Below are 15,428 nucleotides of genomic sequence, written 5' to 3' on the forward strand. Positions count from 1 at the left end.
CTACAAGGCAGTACTTCCTCAGTCAACCCTGAGCATACAAACTCTACAGAGACTGTCCCTTCACTGCACCCATTTCCTGCATGACAGAAGACTGCTATGGAATACCAGGGGGAAGAGGGACTGCATGACAGAAGACTGCTATGGAATACCAGGGGGAAGAGGGACTGCATGGCAGAAGACTGCTATGGAATACCAGGGGGAAGAGGGACTGCATGGCAGAAGACTGCTGTAGGACACCAGGGATAAGAGGGACTGCATGGCAGCTGTGCAGCCTCTTTCCTTTGTTGGAATTATCTGTGCAAAAGAACTACACAAAAGAACACATTCTCCCCAAGAGCCTCCAGAAGGAATCCAGTCATCTACAACCATCCTGGACCTCTGACATGCAAGGAAAACCATGTGTTGTTTTAAGCCAGTACATTTAATTTTATGAAAGAAAGTAGAATTTCCCCCACATATGCAGAACTCACAGGGATCTCCATACCCAGAGTGCAATAGATGAGCCTCACCTGGGAAAAAGAGCCTTAATCCATGGTCATGATGTCTCCCCCACTGCAGATGTATAAGCCACTATGTTTGTGACAACATGTTTCAACAGCCAGAGAAATCAAACAGAGTCCTACACAAGCTCAGCTGCTCTCTGAAGGAAGGCTGACATACATAACCTTTCAGGGAATCTCAGTCAGCACAGGAGACACAAGCCATAAGGAGGCATCCTTCTCCACAGAACAAGAGGGCCACAGACAGAAGCTAGATAAGATGGATACATGATGGGGGATAGCAAGGCCCATCCTCAGTGCAAGAGATTCTTAGTGGCTTGTTCTGTTTCTCTGATCTTTCAGCATTCACCCCAATACATGGCTCTGGGTTTGTTTTTACTAAGACCTCCTAAGATTCATGCTACAGATGTAACTCTCTTTCTTATTTTATAGGGGCTCATGTCTAAGAGTGTGCCTTGAATCTCAGTTGAAATTTTTAATTTGGTGACTTTTGAATACTTTAGAGACTATTAAGACTCTGAGGACTCATAAAGTTACATGAATACATATTTTTCATTGTGTGATGCTCATGAGACTTTGGGATTCAGAAGTAGAATGTTATGGTTTATACATGCAGGACATGTCAACACTTTCCAAATCAAACTACTGACAAATCACCCACAAATAAAGATGTTTTCTTGTCCTCCCATGATCCCAATACAATTGTTTGTGGCAAATCTAGCCCTCATCCCAAGGATCCAGAACACTAACAGGAATACATTACACCTCCCTCAGAGGAGAGAGAGCTGATTCCAGAGAAGATATGGTTGCATAGAAGAATGTTGGCAACTCATCACTTTTATGGTCTAGACAACAGTGGGGTGAGGACCATTGTAACACTGGGAATAACACATGACCTTAACATCTTCTTCACCTAGGGACACATTTGCCATATACCAAGAGGCTTCCAATGTTACCAACATAGCTGTGGCTAAGGGAAGCCATCTCGTGGTGGGCAGGTATCTGAGAGAGGAATTCTAAGAAATGTGATTCCAGGGAAGAGTCATGACACTCAGAGCTCACCTGTCCCTCTCAAGACCTTCACAGAGCCCCTTCCCCACCTCTGTTTCTTGAACACTCTCACAGAAATCAGGCTAAGAGTGGCTACTTTCAAAGAATTTCATTTTAAATCATTTCTCAGGATGAATAGAAGCAACATTAATGGAGCTGTGACCAGTGACCTTGACCTCAGGAGCAAAAATATGACTCTATATATGAATATATATATATATATATATATATATTATTAAGAGATTTTTCTATTCATTTCACCTACTAACCACAGATTTACCTGTCCTCCCTCCTCCCTCCCCCCAAAGCCTTCCCCCCTAACTCACCCTCCATTCCCACCTCCTCTGAGGCAAGGTCTCCAATGAGGAGTTAGAGGAGCCTGGTACACTCAGTTGAGGCAGGTCCAAGCTTCTCCTCCCTGCACCAAGGCTGCACAAAGTGTCTCACCATAGGCACTAGGCTCCAAAAAGCCAGCTCATGCACTAGGGACAGGTCCCAATCCCACTGTCTTGGGGCCCCTAAACAGTTCAAGTTAAACAACTGTCTTGCTTATCCAGAGGAACTAGTCCAGTACCATGGGAGCTCCTCAGCTATTGGTCCACAATTCATGTGTTTCCACTAGTTTGGCTAGTTGTCTCTGTACTTTTTCCAGATGTGGTCTTAATATTTCTTGCTCATAGAATCCCTCCTCTTTCTCATCGAATGCGCTCATGGAGCTCCACCTGGGACCTGGCCATGGACCTCTGCATCTGCTTCCATAAGTCACTGGATGAGGGTTCTATGATGACAGTTAGGGTATTCAGCCATCTGATAACCAGAGTAGGCCAGCTCAGGCACCCTGTCAACTATTGCCAGTAGTCTATGTTGGAGTCATCCTTGTGGATTCCTGGGAACCTCTCGCACTCTGCTTCTCCCTATTCCCATGGTGTCTTCATTTATCATGATATCTCTTTCCTTGTTCTCCCACTCTGTTCGGGTTCCAGCTTGAACCTCCCACTCCCCTAAGCTCTCATCCCCCATCTCTTGCCCTTCATTACCCCCCAAACTCCCAGTTTGCTCATGTAGATCTTATGCATTTCTCCATCGCCAAGCAATCCTTACTAGTTAGCCTCTATGGAGCTATGGGTTGCAGTCCAGAATATATAAAGAACTCAAGAAACTAGACATCAAAATATCTAACAGTCCAATTAGAAAATGGGCTACAGTGCTAAACAGAGAATTCTCAACAGAAGAAGCTCAAATGGCCAAAAGGCATTTAAGGATTTGCTCAACATCCTTAGTCATCAGTGAAATGAAAATCAAAATGACTCTGAGATACCATCTTATACCTGTCAGAATGGCTAAGATCAAAAACACTGAAGACAGCTTATGTTGGAGAAGATGTGGAGCAAGGGGAACACTCCTGCACAGTAGGTGGAAATGCAAATTTGTACAGCCACTTTGGAAATCAGTATGGCACTTTCTCAGAAAATTGGGAATCATTCTTCCTCAAGACCCAGCTACCACTCTTCGGTATATACCCAAGGAATGCTCAATCGTACCACAAGGACACATGCTCAACTGTGATCATAACAGCATTATTTGCAATAGACAGAACAAGGAAACAGCCTAGATGCCCCTCAGCTGAAGAATGGATAAAGAAAATGTGGTACATATACACAATGGAGTACTACTCAGCAGAGAAAAACAATGCTATCATGAAGTTTGCAGGCAAATGGATGAAACTAGAAAATATCATCCTGAGTGAGATAACCCAGACTCAGAAGGACAAACAATGTACATATTCAATCATAAGTGAACACTGGATGTAAAGTAAAGAAAAATATGACTTTTATTAGCAGGGATGAGGTCCAAGAAATCCTTTGTCATAGTGAGTAAGCATTCACCAGTGACAACATGACTGCATGGCATTTATTCCACAGAGCCAGATAAATCTTCAAAAATTTCAAAGACTGTTTTTATGACTACAATATGTATTTTACTTAATGAAAGAATAGAGACTGTGACTGAATCAAACACATGATATTAATTGTGTAGGAAGGGAATACAAATTAGACTTTGTTGAGCAGGAAGCCAAGAGTTCTTTGCTTTCAACATCCTCATTTCTTCCTGGATCGTGAATGGCTTCAGCATCTCCATTCCACCAAAACATATAACTAAGCAAAAACCCCAGCTGAGGCATAGATCTTTCTTGTCCCACTCCACAGAAAGCTCAAATTTACTATCAAATGCCCTTTATGTAACTGACAACAGCATTTACAACTTTCATAGAGCAAGGAAAAGAAAAACACTTCTTATCACACAACATTAAGCATCCATGAAAGCCATCCTCCACATGGTACCAGCTCACAGGGACCCCCTGGTCTTCCAAACGCTTCTTGTAGAGCAAGACATCATCCCGGAGGATGTCATTCTCACAACTCACCAGAAATGTCTTAGGGAGCTGAGAAATGATCTTGTCATCTGCTAGGACAGGGGAAATTTCTGCACTCCAAACATGTTTGGTTTCTAGATAGGCAGCCTCATTAAAAGGTGCAAGAAACTCCAGTTGTGGATCTTGGCTCCAGAACCTTCTGGGGATGTTGTCAGAGCTGAGCCATTTCCTATATTTCTTCCACTTCTCCAGTGGTATAACAGCACCTGTCAACATGGCATCTTTCCAAGAGAGGTCAATAGTCAGGTATTTTAACATACACATAAACATCATGTCTCTGGTAAGGAATGGCACATTTTTGCTCTGCTGATGTGATGGTAACTGAAAATTGATCAAATTCACAATTGGTTGAATCAGGACTTGAGCTTGGATCTGGGGTAGACTGGCAATGCTGGGTAAGATCTGCATGACATTGGCCACAGCCCAACCTCCAATACTCTCTCCACAGAGAACCACCCGGGATGGGTCCACCCCGAAGGATTCCAGGTTCTTCAGGAAGTAGATGGAAGCATTCAGGCAATCATTGGCAAGGGCAGGGTGATGGTAGTCAGGAAGCTTGCGGTATCTAAGGAGGAAAGAGCAAACACAGCAAGCTTCTTTACAAAGAGGTCACTGGAGGCCATTTCAATCATCGTCATCTACTCTCCAAAGGACCAAACCTGACTCCATCCTCAGAGTGATCCTAACAAGTAAACATGGCAACCCACACTTTTCCTTCATGCACTTGAGGAACCATGAGGATCAGGGTTCCCAGGATGCTCCATTTCCACCAACACTGTGCTTCCCATAGATGAGCACACCCTACATGGAATACAGAAAGTTCAAACATGTTGTCTGAGAATATGGGACAACCTGCAAAGATCCAGGAAAGACTACAGGAACTCTTCTGGTCCCACCTCTTCCTGGATTCATCTTTTCCTGATGTTCAGGGTACATAGTGAGCATTGCTAAAACCACCCCAAAACACACTTAAAGTCATACCAGTGTTAGTAATAAGACATTCATTCTAAAGTTTATTTTCCTGTGGTTAAACAAAAGATTCAGGAGATTAGGAAATTGGACTCCTTAGTTGGGAGCTCTTAGACTCTTGCATAAGGCTGCTTTCAGAAAATGACTGTTAGTCAAGCAGCCAGCTAGACTTACAACAACACTGGTTACTTTGAACACCATACAAACACTGAGGAAACTACACAATAATTGTGGTCACTTGCCTGTAAAACACAACCCAAGTTCTTGAAGTTGCAGCGCCAGCCAAAAGTGTTTCGAACAATTTGAATTACACTTTCCTTCCAATATGAACCCAGAGAATGGGAATTTCCCAGGTCATCTACCTAGCAGAGGGACTCTGGCCTAGTACAGAAGGGACAATAGAATGATGCCTTAGTGGGTAGCCATTCCAGCTTTGATCTGGAAGTTCCAACCCCCATTGAGACTTCAGCAACTGTCATGCCTACTAGGCGGGGCCAAGGGAGGCACCTGGAGACCCGAGATCTGGATGGGCCAGCGCTCTCTCTCTGTTCTGGGACCCTGGACGGTGGAGGTGGGCCAAGCAGAGCTCCAGAGAACACCGCTGGACTACGATACACCTTCCCCAGATCCCGCGACCTACCTATCCCTTAATTTGTAAGTTACGCCATTAAATAAATCTCCTTTTAACTACATGGAGTGGCCTTAATAATTTCACCAATATGATGCTTCTCATAAACACGATTGTATATGAAGGTCTGCTGACACTGGAGCAACTCTCTTTTCTGATTAGATTAGCAAGCTGTTGTGCTCATTTTGGGAGCCAGCTGGGAGGCATCTCCTTATGTTGGCTGCCTCCTAGGTTTCCAACATTAGACCTAACAAACAGCTCTGACTAGAGGGTGTTTTCTGGCTGCTTTTGTAGAGCAGACCGAGCAGGCCACCAGAAAGAAGTAGTGGTGGCAGTGACAGCAGAGAGTGCAGAACCACAGAAGAGCTGAGCCATGACAGCGGTAGAGCCACAAGGGCCACTGATGGTTTGACAGCGATGATGACCGGCCCTTGGAAGAAGCCGGAAGCCTTGAGAACAGTGGTAGCAGCGTCACAGGAACTACCCAGTGTCCAGGACAGGAGCAGAGGTGAGGCCTCAGCAATGGCAGTGACGGGGAGCAGAGAAGCAGTGTTGACAAAAGAACTCAAGTCCAACAGCAGACAGACAGTAGGGGAGACAGAGGCAGCAGTGGCCACAAGAGAAACAAAAGCAGGGGAAACAGCAACCGTAGCTTTAAAGGGCAGAGGGTGTTAGACACTCCATGTCAGGAACTGTGAATGAGCTATTGTCAAGGCCTGGGGAATTCTAAACTCCTAGGCATTCATAAGGAAGTGTACATAAAGAAAAAAACATCCCAAAATCAGGGCCTGTCTATGATCTAATGTCACCCAGATGGTTCCAATAAATACCCCAGCATATATGAGTCACCAAATGTCTCCTGCCACTCACCCCACCATCAGCACCACTGAGTCTGTCTCACTGGCCAGGAGGTTGCCCAGGCCATGGTAAAAGTCTGCAAGAGAAGACCCAGTGTTAAAGCAGTTGTGACAAGAACCAAGCACTTTCCACCACAGCCCCTCAGACAGCAGCTACCATCCTGCACCCAGAGATGACATCTTTCTGAAGCTCAGAGAAGTTCAGTGGCTACAGGACATGAAGGGCAGCAAGAGAAAGAAGAGACAAGATTGCAGGGGGCTTCCACGGGGTGGGAGAGGCTGCAGTGCAGCAGTGAGAAGCTCTGAAGTATATTTTGGGGTTCTTCAGGTGGGAAGAGAAAACTGAAGCTAAAGATGACGACTGGAGCCAAGACACTGTGTTCTGGGTTTAGCAGTGAAGGGGAGGAAGTGAACGGATTTTCTCACCATGTGTCAGCCAAGCTGAGCAAAGTGCAGGAATCTGAGAGTGTCGTGAAAAGGCAGAAATGGCCAGTACTATGAGTGCAGAGGAAAGGTAGGGGTCACATCTAGTTCCAGGACAGTCCTTCTATGACATGCTGCCCCAATGTAGACTTAGACCAACATAGAAACCATTGCTGTGTAAGTTACAACCCACTGACTGGGGTGAGCCCTGAGCTCTGCACCCATCCTCTCTTTAAGAGGCTCCAACTTCTACCTTCATTACTCCCTCCTGACAAGTCCTCATGAGAACACGTGCCAGATTCTACCTTTGATGAAGACCTTACTTCCCACCTCGAATGGAAGCTCCTTACCTAGGCTTCCAATCATAGCACCTCCTCCATGATAGAAGATGATGCCTCGGTGGGGTTTGGAAGACAATTCCTTGGGCTTGAACAGCCTCACAGGGACTGTTCCAAAATGCATGTCAGTCACCAACACATTAGGATCCTTCTTTATCGTCATTAGGCCTTGGAGAAACTGTAAAAACCTGGGCATGGCACAAATTCTCAGTTTCTCTAGTATGTTCCCCTGTAGTAGACAAAGGATGGAAAGTGAGGCATAAGAGAGTGTGGTGGGTGAGTAGCCGCTGAAGCCACTAAGCATTTTTCAGGTTTATTCACCAATTCTCACCTGCTTGCTATATGTGCAAAGAGGTCATGGGGACATAACTCACTGTGCATTCTTTTCATATAGGGGAGCCTGTTTGAACTTTACTTCCCAAAATGTCCTGAATGAATGATGATGTTGCTGTGATTGAAGTGTTGGCCTCCCTCCATCAAAACTCACATTCAATTTCCATTGTCAGTATTAAGAGGTGGGCATTTTAAATGGCAATGATGTGGCATCATCTTGTGTTGCTTAAGTCCTTTATAGGTGACGGGGATAATTATCTTCATAATAGTCTCCTAAGAATAAGGTCATCTGGTTTTCCTGTCTTATGACCATAGGCATACTTGCCTTTTCTAATGAGAGGTGACATGAGATGACCCATTGCTGAAACCATTGCTCTAGGGCTTTCCAAACTCCAAGAATGATTACAACCATTCCTCCTTGCTCTGGGCTACACCAAACTGCTTGGAGTTGTTACAGCAATCCCACAGAGGTGAAAAGAAGGACAGATACCCCATGAAGGTGCCTCAGGATGAGGTAGCAAGATAATTGAGACAATTGATAGAATATTGTTATACTATTAGACATTGCTGAGGCAGATTTTTTTGGTCTTTCTTTGGCCCCTGGAACTTAAGGCCAATTAGTGTTCAATTGAATCCATCAACAGTGTAGATGGAGAATCATACCCCACTGGTACCTTCATAGTCCCACTATTTGTCATGGGCTGCTGACCCTGGAGCATGCTTAATTATACTATTCATCCTCTATAAAAAACATTCCATTGCATAGATGACAGATTCCTAAAGTCTTAGTGTTCTAAAAATTCAGAATTCACCTAAATGGAATACAGGTGCACCTCAATAACAGAGGACGGAGGATGAGGGATTGATCCAACAGGGTACAAGAATCAAGCATAGCTATAAAATTCTTGGGAGTGCTATGGTCCAGTAAGACCACATTATGATACCTGACAAAGTAATTGAGAAAATCTTGTAACACCCAGTGTCTGCAAATGTAAAATAGATAAAGGTATACTTGGACTCCTGTGAAATTGGCAGATTTTCACATCCAAACTTGCCCAAGTTGCCTGCTCACTGTAAAACTTGGTAAAGAGAGTGACCATATGGAACTGAGACAAAAAGGCTCAAAGGACTTTTAATGAGGCTATGATAAACTATTAATCTGAAGGCTTAGATCATTGTAGGACCACATAAACAGCTGTTGGCAACAGATATGGATGGGGCATTTAAATAAGTCAAGTTGACCCAAGAGAGACTAGTAAGTACACTATATAGAACCTGAATATTTCAGGGAGGGATGAAAATATACATGCATAGACACCAAAACAGGCTTCTTGCAAGCATTTCCATGTAAACAAATGACTATTAAAGCCACTCTAAAGCATCACACAACTCAGTGGTAAATGTGGGCACTCACGGAGACTTGGTGGTGACAAGAGTAGCCATTGCACACACTGATGTGCCAAGTGTGACTGAATACAAGCAGGTTCAATGACACATCCACCACCATACAGACCGACTGGGCCTGGGTTACTTTTTTAATAGATTATTAAAACAATAGTTAAAGAACTTAAGTACAGAGGCAGCCTGCAGGGGTGAAAACGGCACCCCCAGAGGCCATAACTTTGTTAAATGGAAACCCCAGGTGCCAGACATGGGTTGCCTCCCTACAAGTTGTTGGCCAGGGAGGCAGGGAGGCACCTGAGGCCCCATAAAACATAAAGGCTCTGGCCACTGTGGTTGGATACCTGCCAGGACTAGATGGTAAAACTATTGCTAAAGACATCATGTGATCTGGCTGCAAAACAGGAAGAAATAAAGCTGGGACAGAGGTGGAAGTTTTCTTCTTACTGACGGTCTTTCATAGTGCCAGAATGTGCTATGTGGGCTGCTGGAGGAAAACTGTCACAGAAAGACATGCTCAGCTATGGTCCCTGCATGCTATAGTACCAAATGCCAGAAAAGGTGTGCCTGTGTGTGAAATAGGGACATGGCTATTGTGGGACAATCAACAGCTTTTCCACTGCACATAAGACCCACTACACGTGAGAGAGTTCATATCTGGTACTGTAAACCAAGACAAAACCCAGTGGCTAGGGAGGTCACAGCTTCCAGAGGGCAAGTCCCTGATACTGTTTTTAATGTATATAATGTACAGCAGTTTCTTCTATATGGAAACTTTCCCTCCAAAAGGGAGCAGGCAGCTCATGACACTCAAGGGGCAAACTTCACATGGCTGGAAACATTTCATAGTCCTACAGGCAGTAACCAACTGTTGGACAATGAACTCTGAGCAGAGGTGCAGAACTGATACTCTCAGGCCTGGAAAGCTGCAGAAGGCTCAAAATGACGTGAATATCCAAGCTCGGAGGTCATATTATTGAGAAGACACCCTCCACCTCCTCCATCTTACATGGGTGGCTACTTCTTCCTTAGAAGCCATCACTACACTGTCCAGACACTGTGAGAAGTCATTGAAGACTACATTGCAAATGTAGAATTATTTAGATGTCTCCCTTCCATCAGGAAGAGGTCAATGGGGAGAAGAACCCCATGCATGTCATTCCACTCCTGTTCTCCACCTCTACAATAAATAATAAATGATTATTCAAGAATTTTTAACAACGAAATGTCATGTATGACAATTTCAAAGTATAGATAAGCATTCTTTTGTTTTATTGTTGAGGCCACAAAGCAAGGCTAAGCTTCCCATTTTGGGACCATGGAATGTTTCCAAGCTATTTTTGTTTCTATATAAACCAGACTCTCCTTTCTTTGTTTTGGGCCATGAGAACATCAACCACTTGGATTTCTTCCTGCTTGCCATCCTTATAGGCAGCATGCCAGCGGTCTCTGGGCTACAGATATCAGGCAGAGTCTCCCACATAGAACACACCATGAAGAGGAAACACTATACTCAACTCCACATTCTCTGTGAGCACATGTAGCCTGCCAGCATCAGCAGGTGCTTAGATTAGGGACTGGTTTTTTTTTTTTTGTTTTGTTTTGTTTTGTTTGTTTGCTTGTTTGTTTTTGTTTTTTGTTTTTTTGAGACAGGGTTTCCCTGTGTAGCTTTGCGCCTTTGCTGGTACTCACTTGGTAGCCCAGGCTGGCCTCGAACTCACAGAGATCCACCTGGCTCTGCCTCCCGAGTGCTGGGATTAAAGGCTTGTGCCACCACCACCTGGCTAGGGACTGTTTTTAAAGTAAAATAGTAAGGTTGCAAGGATCCACATGTTTCTCTGCCTTTGGTGACCCAAGGCTCTCATTTGGAGTGCCAGGAGCCCAAATTAGCATGTGACCCTTAATGTTCCTTATTTCTCTAAAGTGGTCCATTGTTCCTGGTGGAAAATCTCCACAGGGCAGGAGTATATGTTTTCACAACTTTTCAGACCCTATGACGCCTCCTTATCAAAGTGCCATCTAACGCTTTCAGCAGCATGGTCCTCCAGAAGCCATTACTTCATTTCAGAAGAGGATGCTGAGGCACAGGGAAGTTAGCCAAGGTCTCTTGAGGCAGTGAGAACACAGCAGCAGTGCTTACTGGACAACCTGGCTGTGTGCTTGTTACCTTTCTCCTCCACACCTCCTCCTCAGGTGACTTTTGACATAATCACTGCGAAATATCTGTCAACTGCCAGGATTCCAATCAGAATTTCAAAATAAGGACTCATTCTATTTACCTACTTCTCACATGGGGCCAGACTATCCTTCACACATCTGCTGTATCTATCAGCATGCGCTGATCTCTGTCCCCAATTTCCAGCCCAGAAGACCAGCACAGGGCACCACTGTCCATGCAACTATGCTAAAGGGCTGGGTGGATCCATCACATGGATGTCATCAAAGAGGGCCTGAATTGTTCTCAGGACAAAGCCTAGTAAATTAATCTCTGCCCTCAGGTCTCAAGTTGATATAAGGAATCACCCAGAGACAAGGACATGGAACAAAGGGTGATTGGGCTATGGCTGAATGTGGTTTTGGATCTATGAGGCTTTAGAGGGTAGAACCTGGGTCTGAAATTATTTTCACAGTTTTCAGAAAATAGCTTCATACATACATAGTGCTGCACCCTGTAATAAAGTCCCTCAAAAGATGAGAGTAGGGGATGGCCACTTTAAGGTGGCTAGACTATAGATAAGGTCAGGTTAGAATATAGTGTGACATCCTTTCTCAACAAGAAAGAAAATAAAAGCAGAAAATGAAAGAGGAGAGAAAAGAAGGAAGGGAAGGAGGAAGCAAGGAGAGAGGGAAAATCCAAGAAGAGAAAAAAGGAAGGAAAAGAGATGGGGAAGGTGAGAGGTGGGAGACAAGAGACTTCCCCAACTCAGTCCTATGAGAACCTAGAGAAAGAAGAGAAGGTAATGAAAGGAGAAGGGTAGGGTTCAAAGAGCACCCCCAATCCATGGCAGGGCCCATGAGAACACTCACCAAAGCTATCAGGTACTGCAACATGTAGTACATAAACAGTAGCTTGGCTGGATGCTTCAGGGTGGAAGGCATTTCTGCACTGGGCAAATGCTGAATAACAACCCATACAAAGACTCCCAGTAAGAATGTAGGTAGCCCTGCTAGCAGCAGCAGCCACCAGACAGACATGATTTAGATGCTCCAGAGCCTTGAGAGCTATTGTCCTGGGGGACTTACTTCAGAACTTCTGTTAAGAGCACAAGATCCTGTTTTACAGACTGTTGCCTCCACCCTCTCCTTCCAGGATATGTCTGGCACAGTAACCTGACCTGTCTCTCAGAACTCCACACAAGCCAGCCAATGAGAAGCAGAGAAATCTGCTCAGGAAAAAAAAAAGGCTGAGAAATCTTTCCTACCCTCCAAGGAGAAATTGAGAACGGGGCTTCCACTGAACCCAGGTTTAGAATCTCACTAGCTTCCCAGTTACTGTGGGTTCCAAGAGGAGGCTGACCAACGTTACACAGGCCTAAAGACCTGACACTTGAACTGTATGATATGGCATGTACTTCTCTCAGCAAGAGTCTGGTTACACTGAACAATGTACTTCCCATCCCAACTCTGTGCTTTAGTGGCTTCCAAAATTTTTGTCCAGTGTAGGATTGTCAGCAAGATGTTCAGAGGGAAATTAAAGCACTTGCCAACAAGACTGACAACCTGAATTTGATTGAAAGATCCACATAATAGGAGACAATTGAATCTTCCATGTTATACTCTGGCCTACAAACACACACACACACACACACACGTGTTGTGGCAAGCAAATACACACCCCCACATAAACAGAGACACACAAACACATATAAATAAATTTACTTTTTAAGCAAAACAATGACACCCAGCATCTGGGTTGGCAGGCTGGCTCAGCAGGCAAAAGCCCTTGCCACACAAACCTGAGGAACTCAGATCAGTCCTCAGGATCCACATTAATAAGTCAGATGCAACAGTATGCATCTGCAGTCCCAACAATCCTATAGTGCAATGGGAGGCAGAGACAGGAGAATCACCCAGAAGATCATGGGCTTCTGGCTGGGAGTATACAGCATTAGGAAAAACAAGCAGAAAGAGCCTGCCTCAAGACAGAAGGTAAGAACCGGCTCTGGAAAGATGCCTTTTAATCCACACATGCACATTGGGACACCTGCTTGTTCAGACTTACATACATGCATCACAAACACATACAATGACTAATTTTTAAAAGATAAACAGGTTTCCTTGCTGCCTTTGAGAGACAAACCTCAAGATTGGAAACAGACAAATATCTTCAATGAGGGAGATAAAAAAAAGTAATTCAGAGCAAATGGAACTAGGAAACAAAACTGCAGTGCCTATTCTAACAAAATAGACTTTAAAGAAAAACTATTCATACAAGATAAAAAAGAAAAACGGCACTTCTTGATTAAGGCAACAATCCATCAATAGAGCATTACAACTCTAATTGTATATGCCCCCAATCCAGGGTCCCCTAATTTCATAGAAACAATGTCAGTATATATAAAGCCTCAGATTAACTCCAATACAGTAATAGTGGGTGATTTCAGTGTTCCACAAAAAACAATAGATAAGTCATTTAGACCAAAAATGAATACAGGAACACCAGGGTTAGATGACATTATAGATCAAATGGATACAACTGATATCTTACAGAACATACCACTCAAGCACTGCAGAATAGACCATCTTCACTTTATCTGAAGTAGAACTTACATGTATTAGGACACAAGGCAAATCTCAACAAAGACGGGAAAATGAAGTAACTTCTTATATTCTATCTGACCAGAACTAAATAATGCTAGACATCAACACTAAGAACAACCACAGAAAGCACATAAATTCATGGAGACTAAACAACTCAACATAGAATAGTGAAGATGATATTGAAGAAATCAGCAATTTCTAATTGAATTCTAATTACTAATTTCTTCAATAGAAAATCAAACCTTCCCAGAATTGAATTTAAATGAAAGAACAACATACCAAAAGAATTCAAATCACTTTGGAATTAAGCTAGAAATTGGAAATGGAACTTCATAAAATTAAAAAAAAAATCTATACAACAAAAGAAATGTTTATTCTATTGAAGTGATACCTAAAGAATAGGAGAGAATCTTGGAACATTTGACTGATAATTCATATCCAGAATATGAACTCAAAAAACTAAACAAGAAACCAATAAAAATAAATGTAGTATCTGCCCTCAGGACTCCCCAAAACCTTGGTTCAGAACCCAAAGTCCCAATCCACTGCCACCCCTTCCCAGGGCTTGCCTGCCTCTACTGCCGAGTGCCCACTCATACCTTGAGCAGATAACCTCTGCTCAGGTGCAAGCCATGCCAGTGAGAAAAACAGGTACAGGTCACACCACTCAGAAGAACAGGTGCAGAACAAGTCACTCAGGAGAATAGATACAGGTCATACCAGCCAGAAAAACAGACCACAGCAGCCAGAACAGATTAACAGACTCAGGCAGAGACTCACTGGTGGACCAGAGGCCATGCCAGTTGCCAGAGACCCAGCCCCCAACTCAGGTAGAGGCTCCCTGCTGAACCAGAAACCACACCAACACCAGCCTCAAGAATTCCCATGGACCCCTCAGTGCCACCCCACATACACTGTCCCCAATACCCCTCCCCTCCTCATCCCTGTGTCTTACCCTGAACTCTGGTGGAGATCCCCTGCTGAAACAATGGCCATGCTAGCCACCAGGAGTCCAGGCCCCAACTGAGACAGAGACTCCATGCTGGACCTGCTGCCAGAAATCTAGGTCAAAGAGACCAGAAGACCAAAGAGGAAACAGAAATCAAAGAACAAAACACCCATTAACAAAGACAAACTCAGAAGTTGCACCTGCACCTATATTCATCCAACACCCAGATACCTAGATGCCAGCATAAGAATACAATCAACAGCAGCCAAGGCAATGTGGTACCACCAGAGTCCAGCCATGCTGCTGCAGCAACCCCTGAATATTCCAACACAGCTGAAGCACAAGAAAATGACCTTAAAATCAACTTTATGAGGACAGTAGAGGTCCTTAAAGAATAAATAAATAAACCTCTCAAAGAAAGCCAGGAAAGGACAAACAAAACAATTGGAGTAAATGAATAAATCCCTTAAACCAAGCCAAGAAAAAAAAAAGTTGAAGGAAATGAATAAAACTGCTTATGATCTGAAAACGGAAATAGAAGCAACAGAGAAAACACAAACTGAGAGAATTCTGAAAATGAAAAGTCTAGGTAAGTGAACAGAACTATAGACACAAGCATCACCAACACAATATAAGAGATGGAAGAGAGAATCTCAGGCATTGAAAATACTATAGGAGAAATAGATATGTCTCTCAAAGAAAATGTTAAACCTAAAAACTTCCTGGCACAAAACATCCAGGGAATCTGGGACACTATGAAAAGACCAAACCTAAGAATAATAGGA

At 43.8% G+C, this 15,428-nt stretch overlaps 1 protein-coding gene across 1 annotated transcript; it reads right to left on the bottom strand.

The window, feature by feature from the left end:
• Positions 1 to 3,774: 3,774 nt before the first annotated feature.
• On the bottom strand, positions 3,775 to 12,128 carry LOC128097894 (arylacetamide deacetylase-like 4). Its single transcript, XM_052718756.1, has 4 exons — positions 11,961 to 12,128; positions 7,212 to 7,428; positions 6,452 to 6,515; positions 3,775 to 4,549 (listed from the first exon to the last, which is right to left on the bottom strand). The coding sequence occupies exons 1-4, from the start codon at positions 12,126 to 12,128 to the stop codon at positions 3,775 to 3,777; spliced, it is 1,224 nt and encodes a 407-aa protein (XP_052574716.1).
• Positions 12,129 to 15,428: the final 3,300 nt, after the last annotated feature.

This window comes from Peromyscus californicus, unplaced genomic scaffold (assembly GCF_007827085.1).
Source record: "Peromyscus californicus insignis strain IS unplaced genomic scaffold, ASM782708v3 Scaffold_5__1_contigs__length_169319896, whole genome shotgun sequence".
Lineage (NCBI taxonomy): Eukaryota > Metazoa > Chordata > Mammalia > Rodentia > Cricetidae > Peromyscus > Peromyscus californicus.

Coding starts and splice junctions, on each gene's coding strand:
- LOC128097894 (XM_052718756.1), bottom strand. CDS start 12,128: ATGTCTGTCTGGTGGCTGCTGCTGCTAGCAGGGCTACCTACATTCTTA. Junction 7,429..11,960: donor TGCAGTACCTGATAGCTTTG/GTGAGTGTTCTC, acceptor TGTCTACTACAG/GGGAACATACTAGAGAAACT. Junction 6,516..7,211: donor TGCTATGATTGGAAGCCTAG/GTAAGGAGCTTC, acceptor CTTCTCTTGCAG/ACTTTTACCATGGCCTGGGC.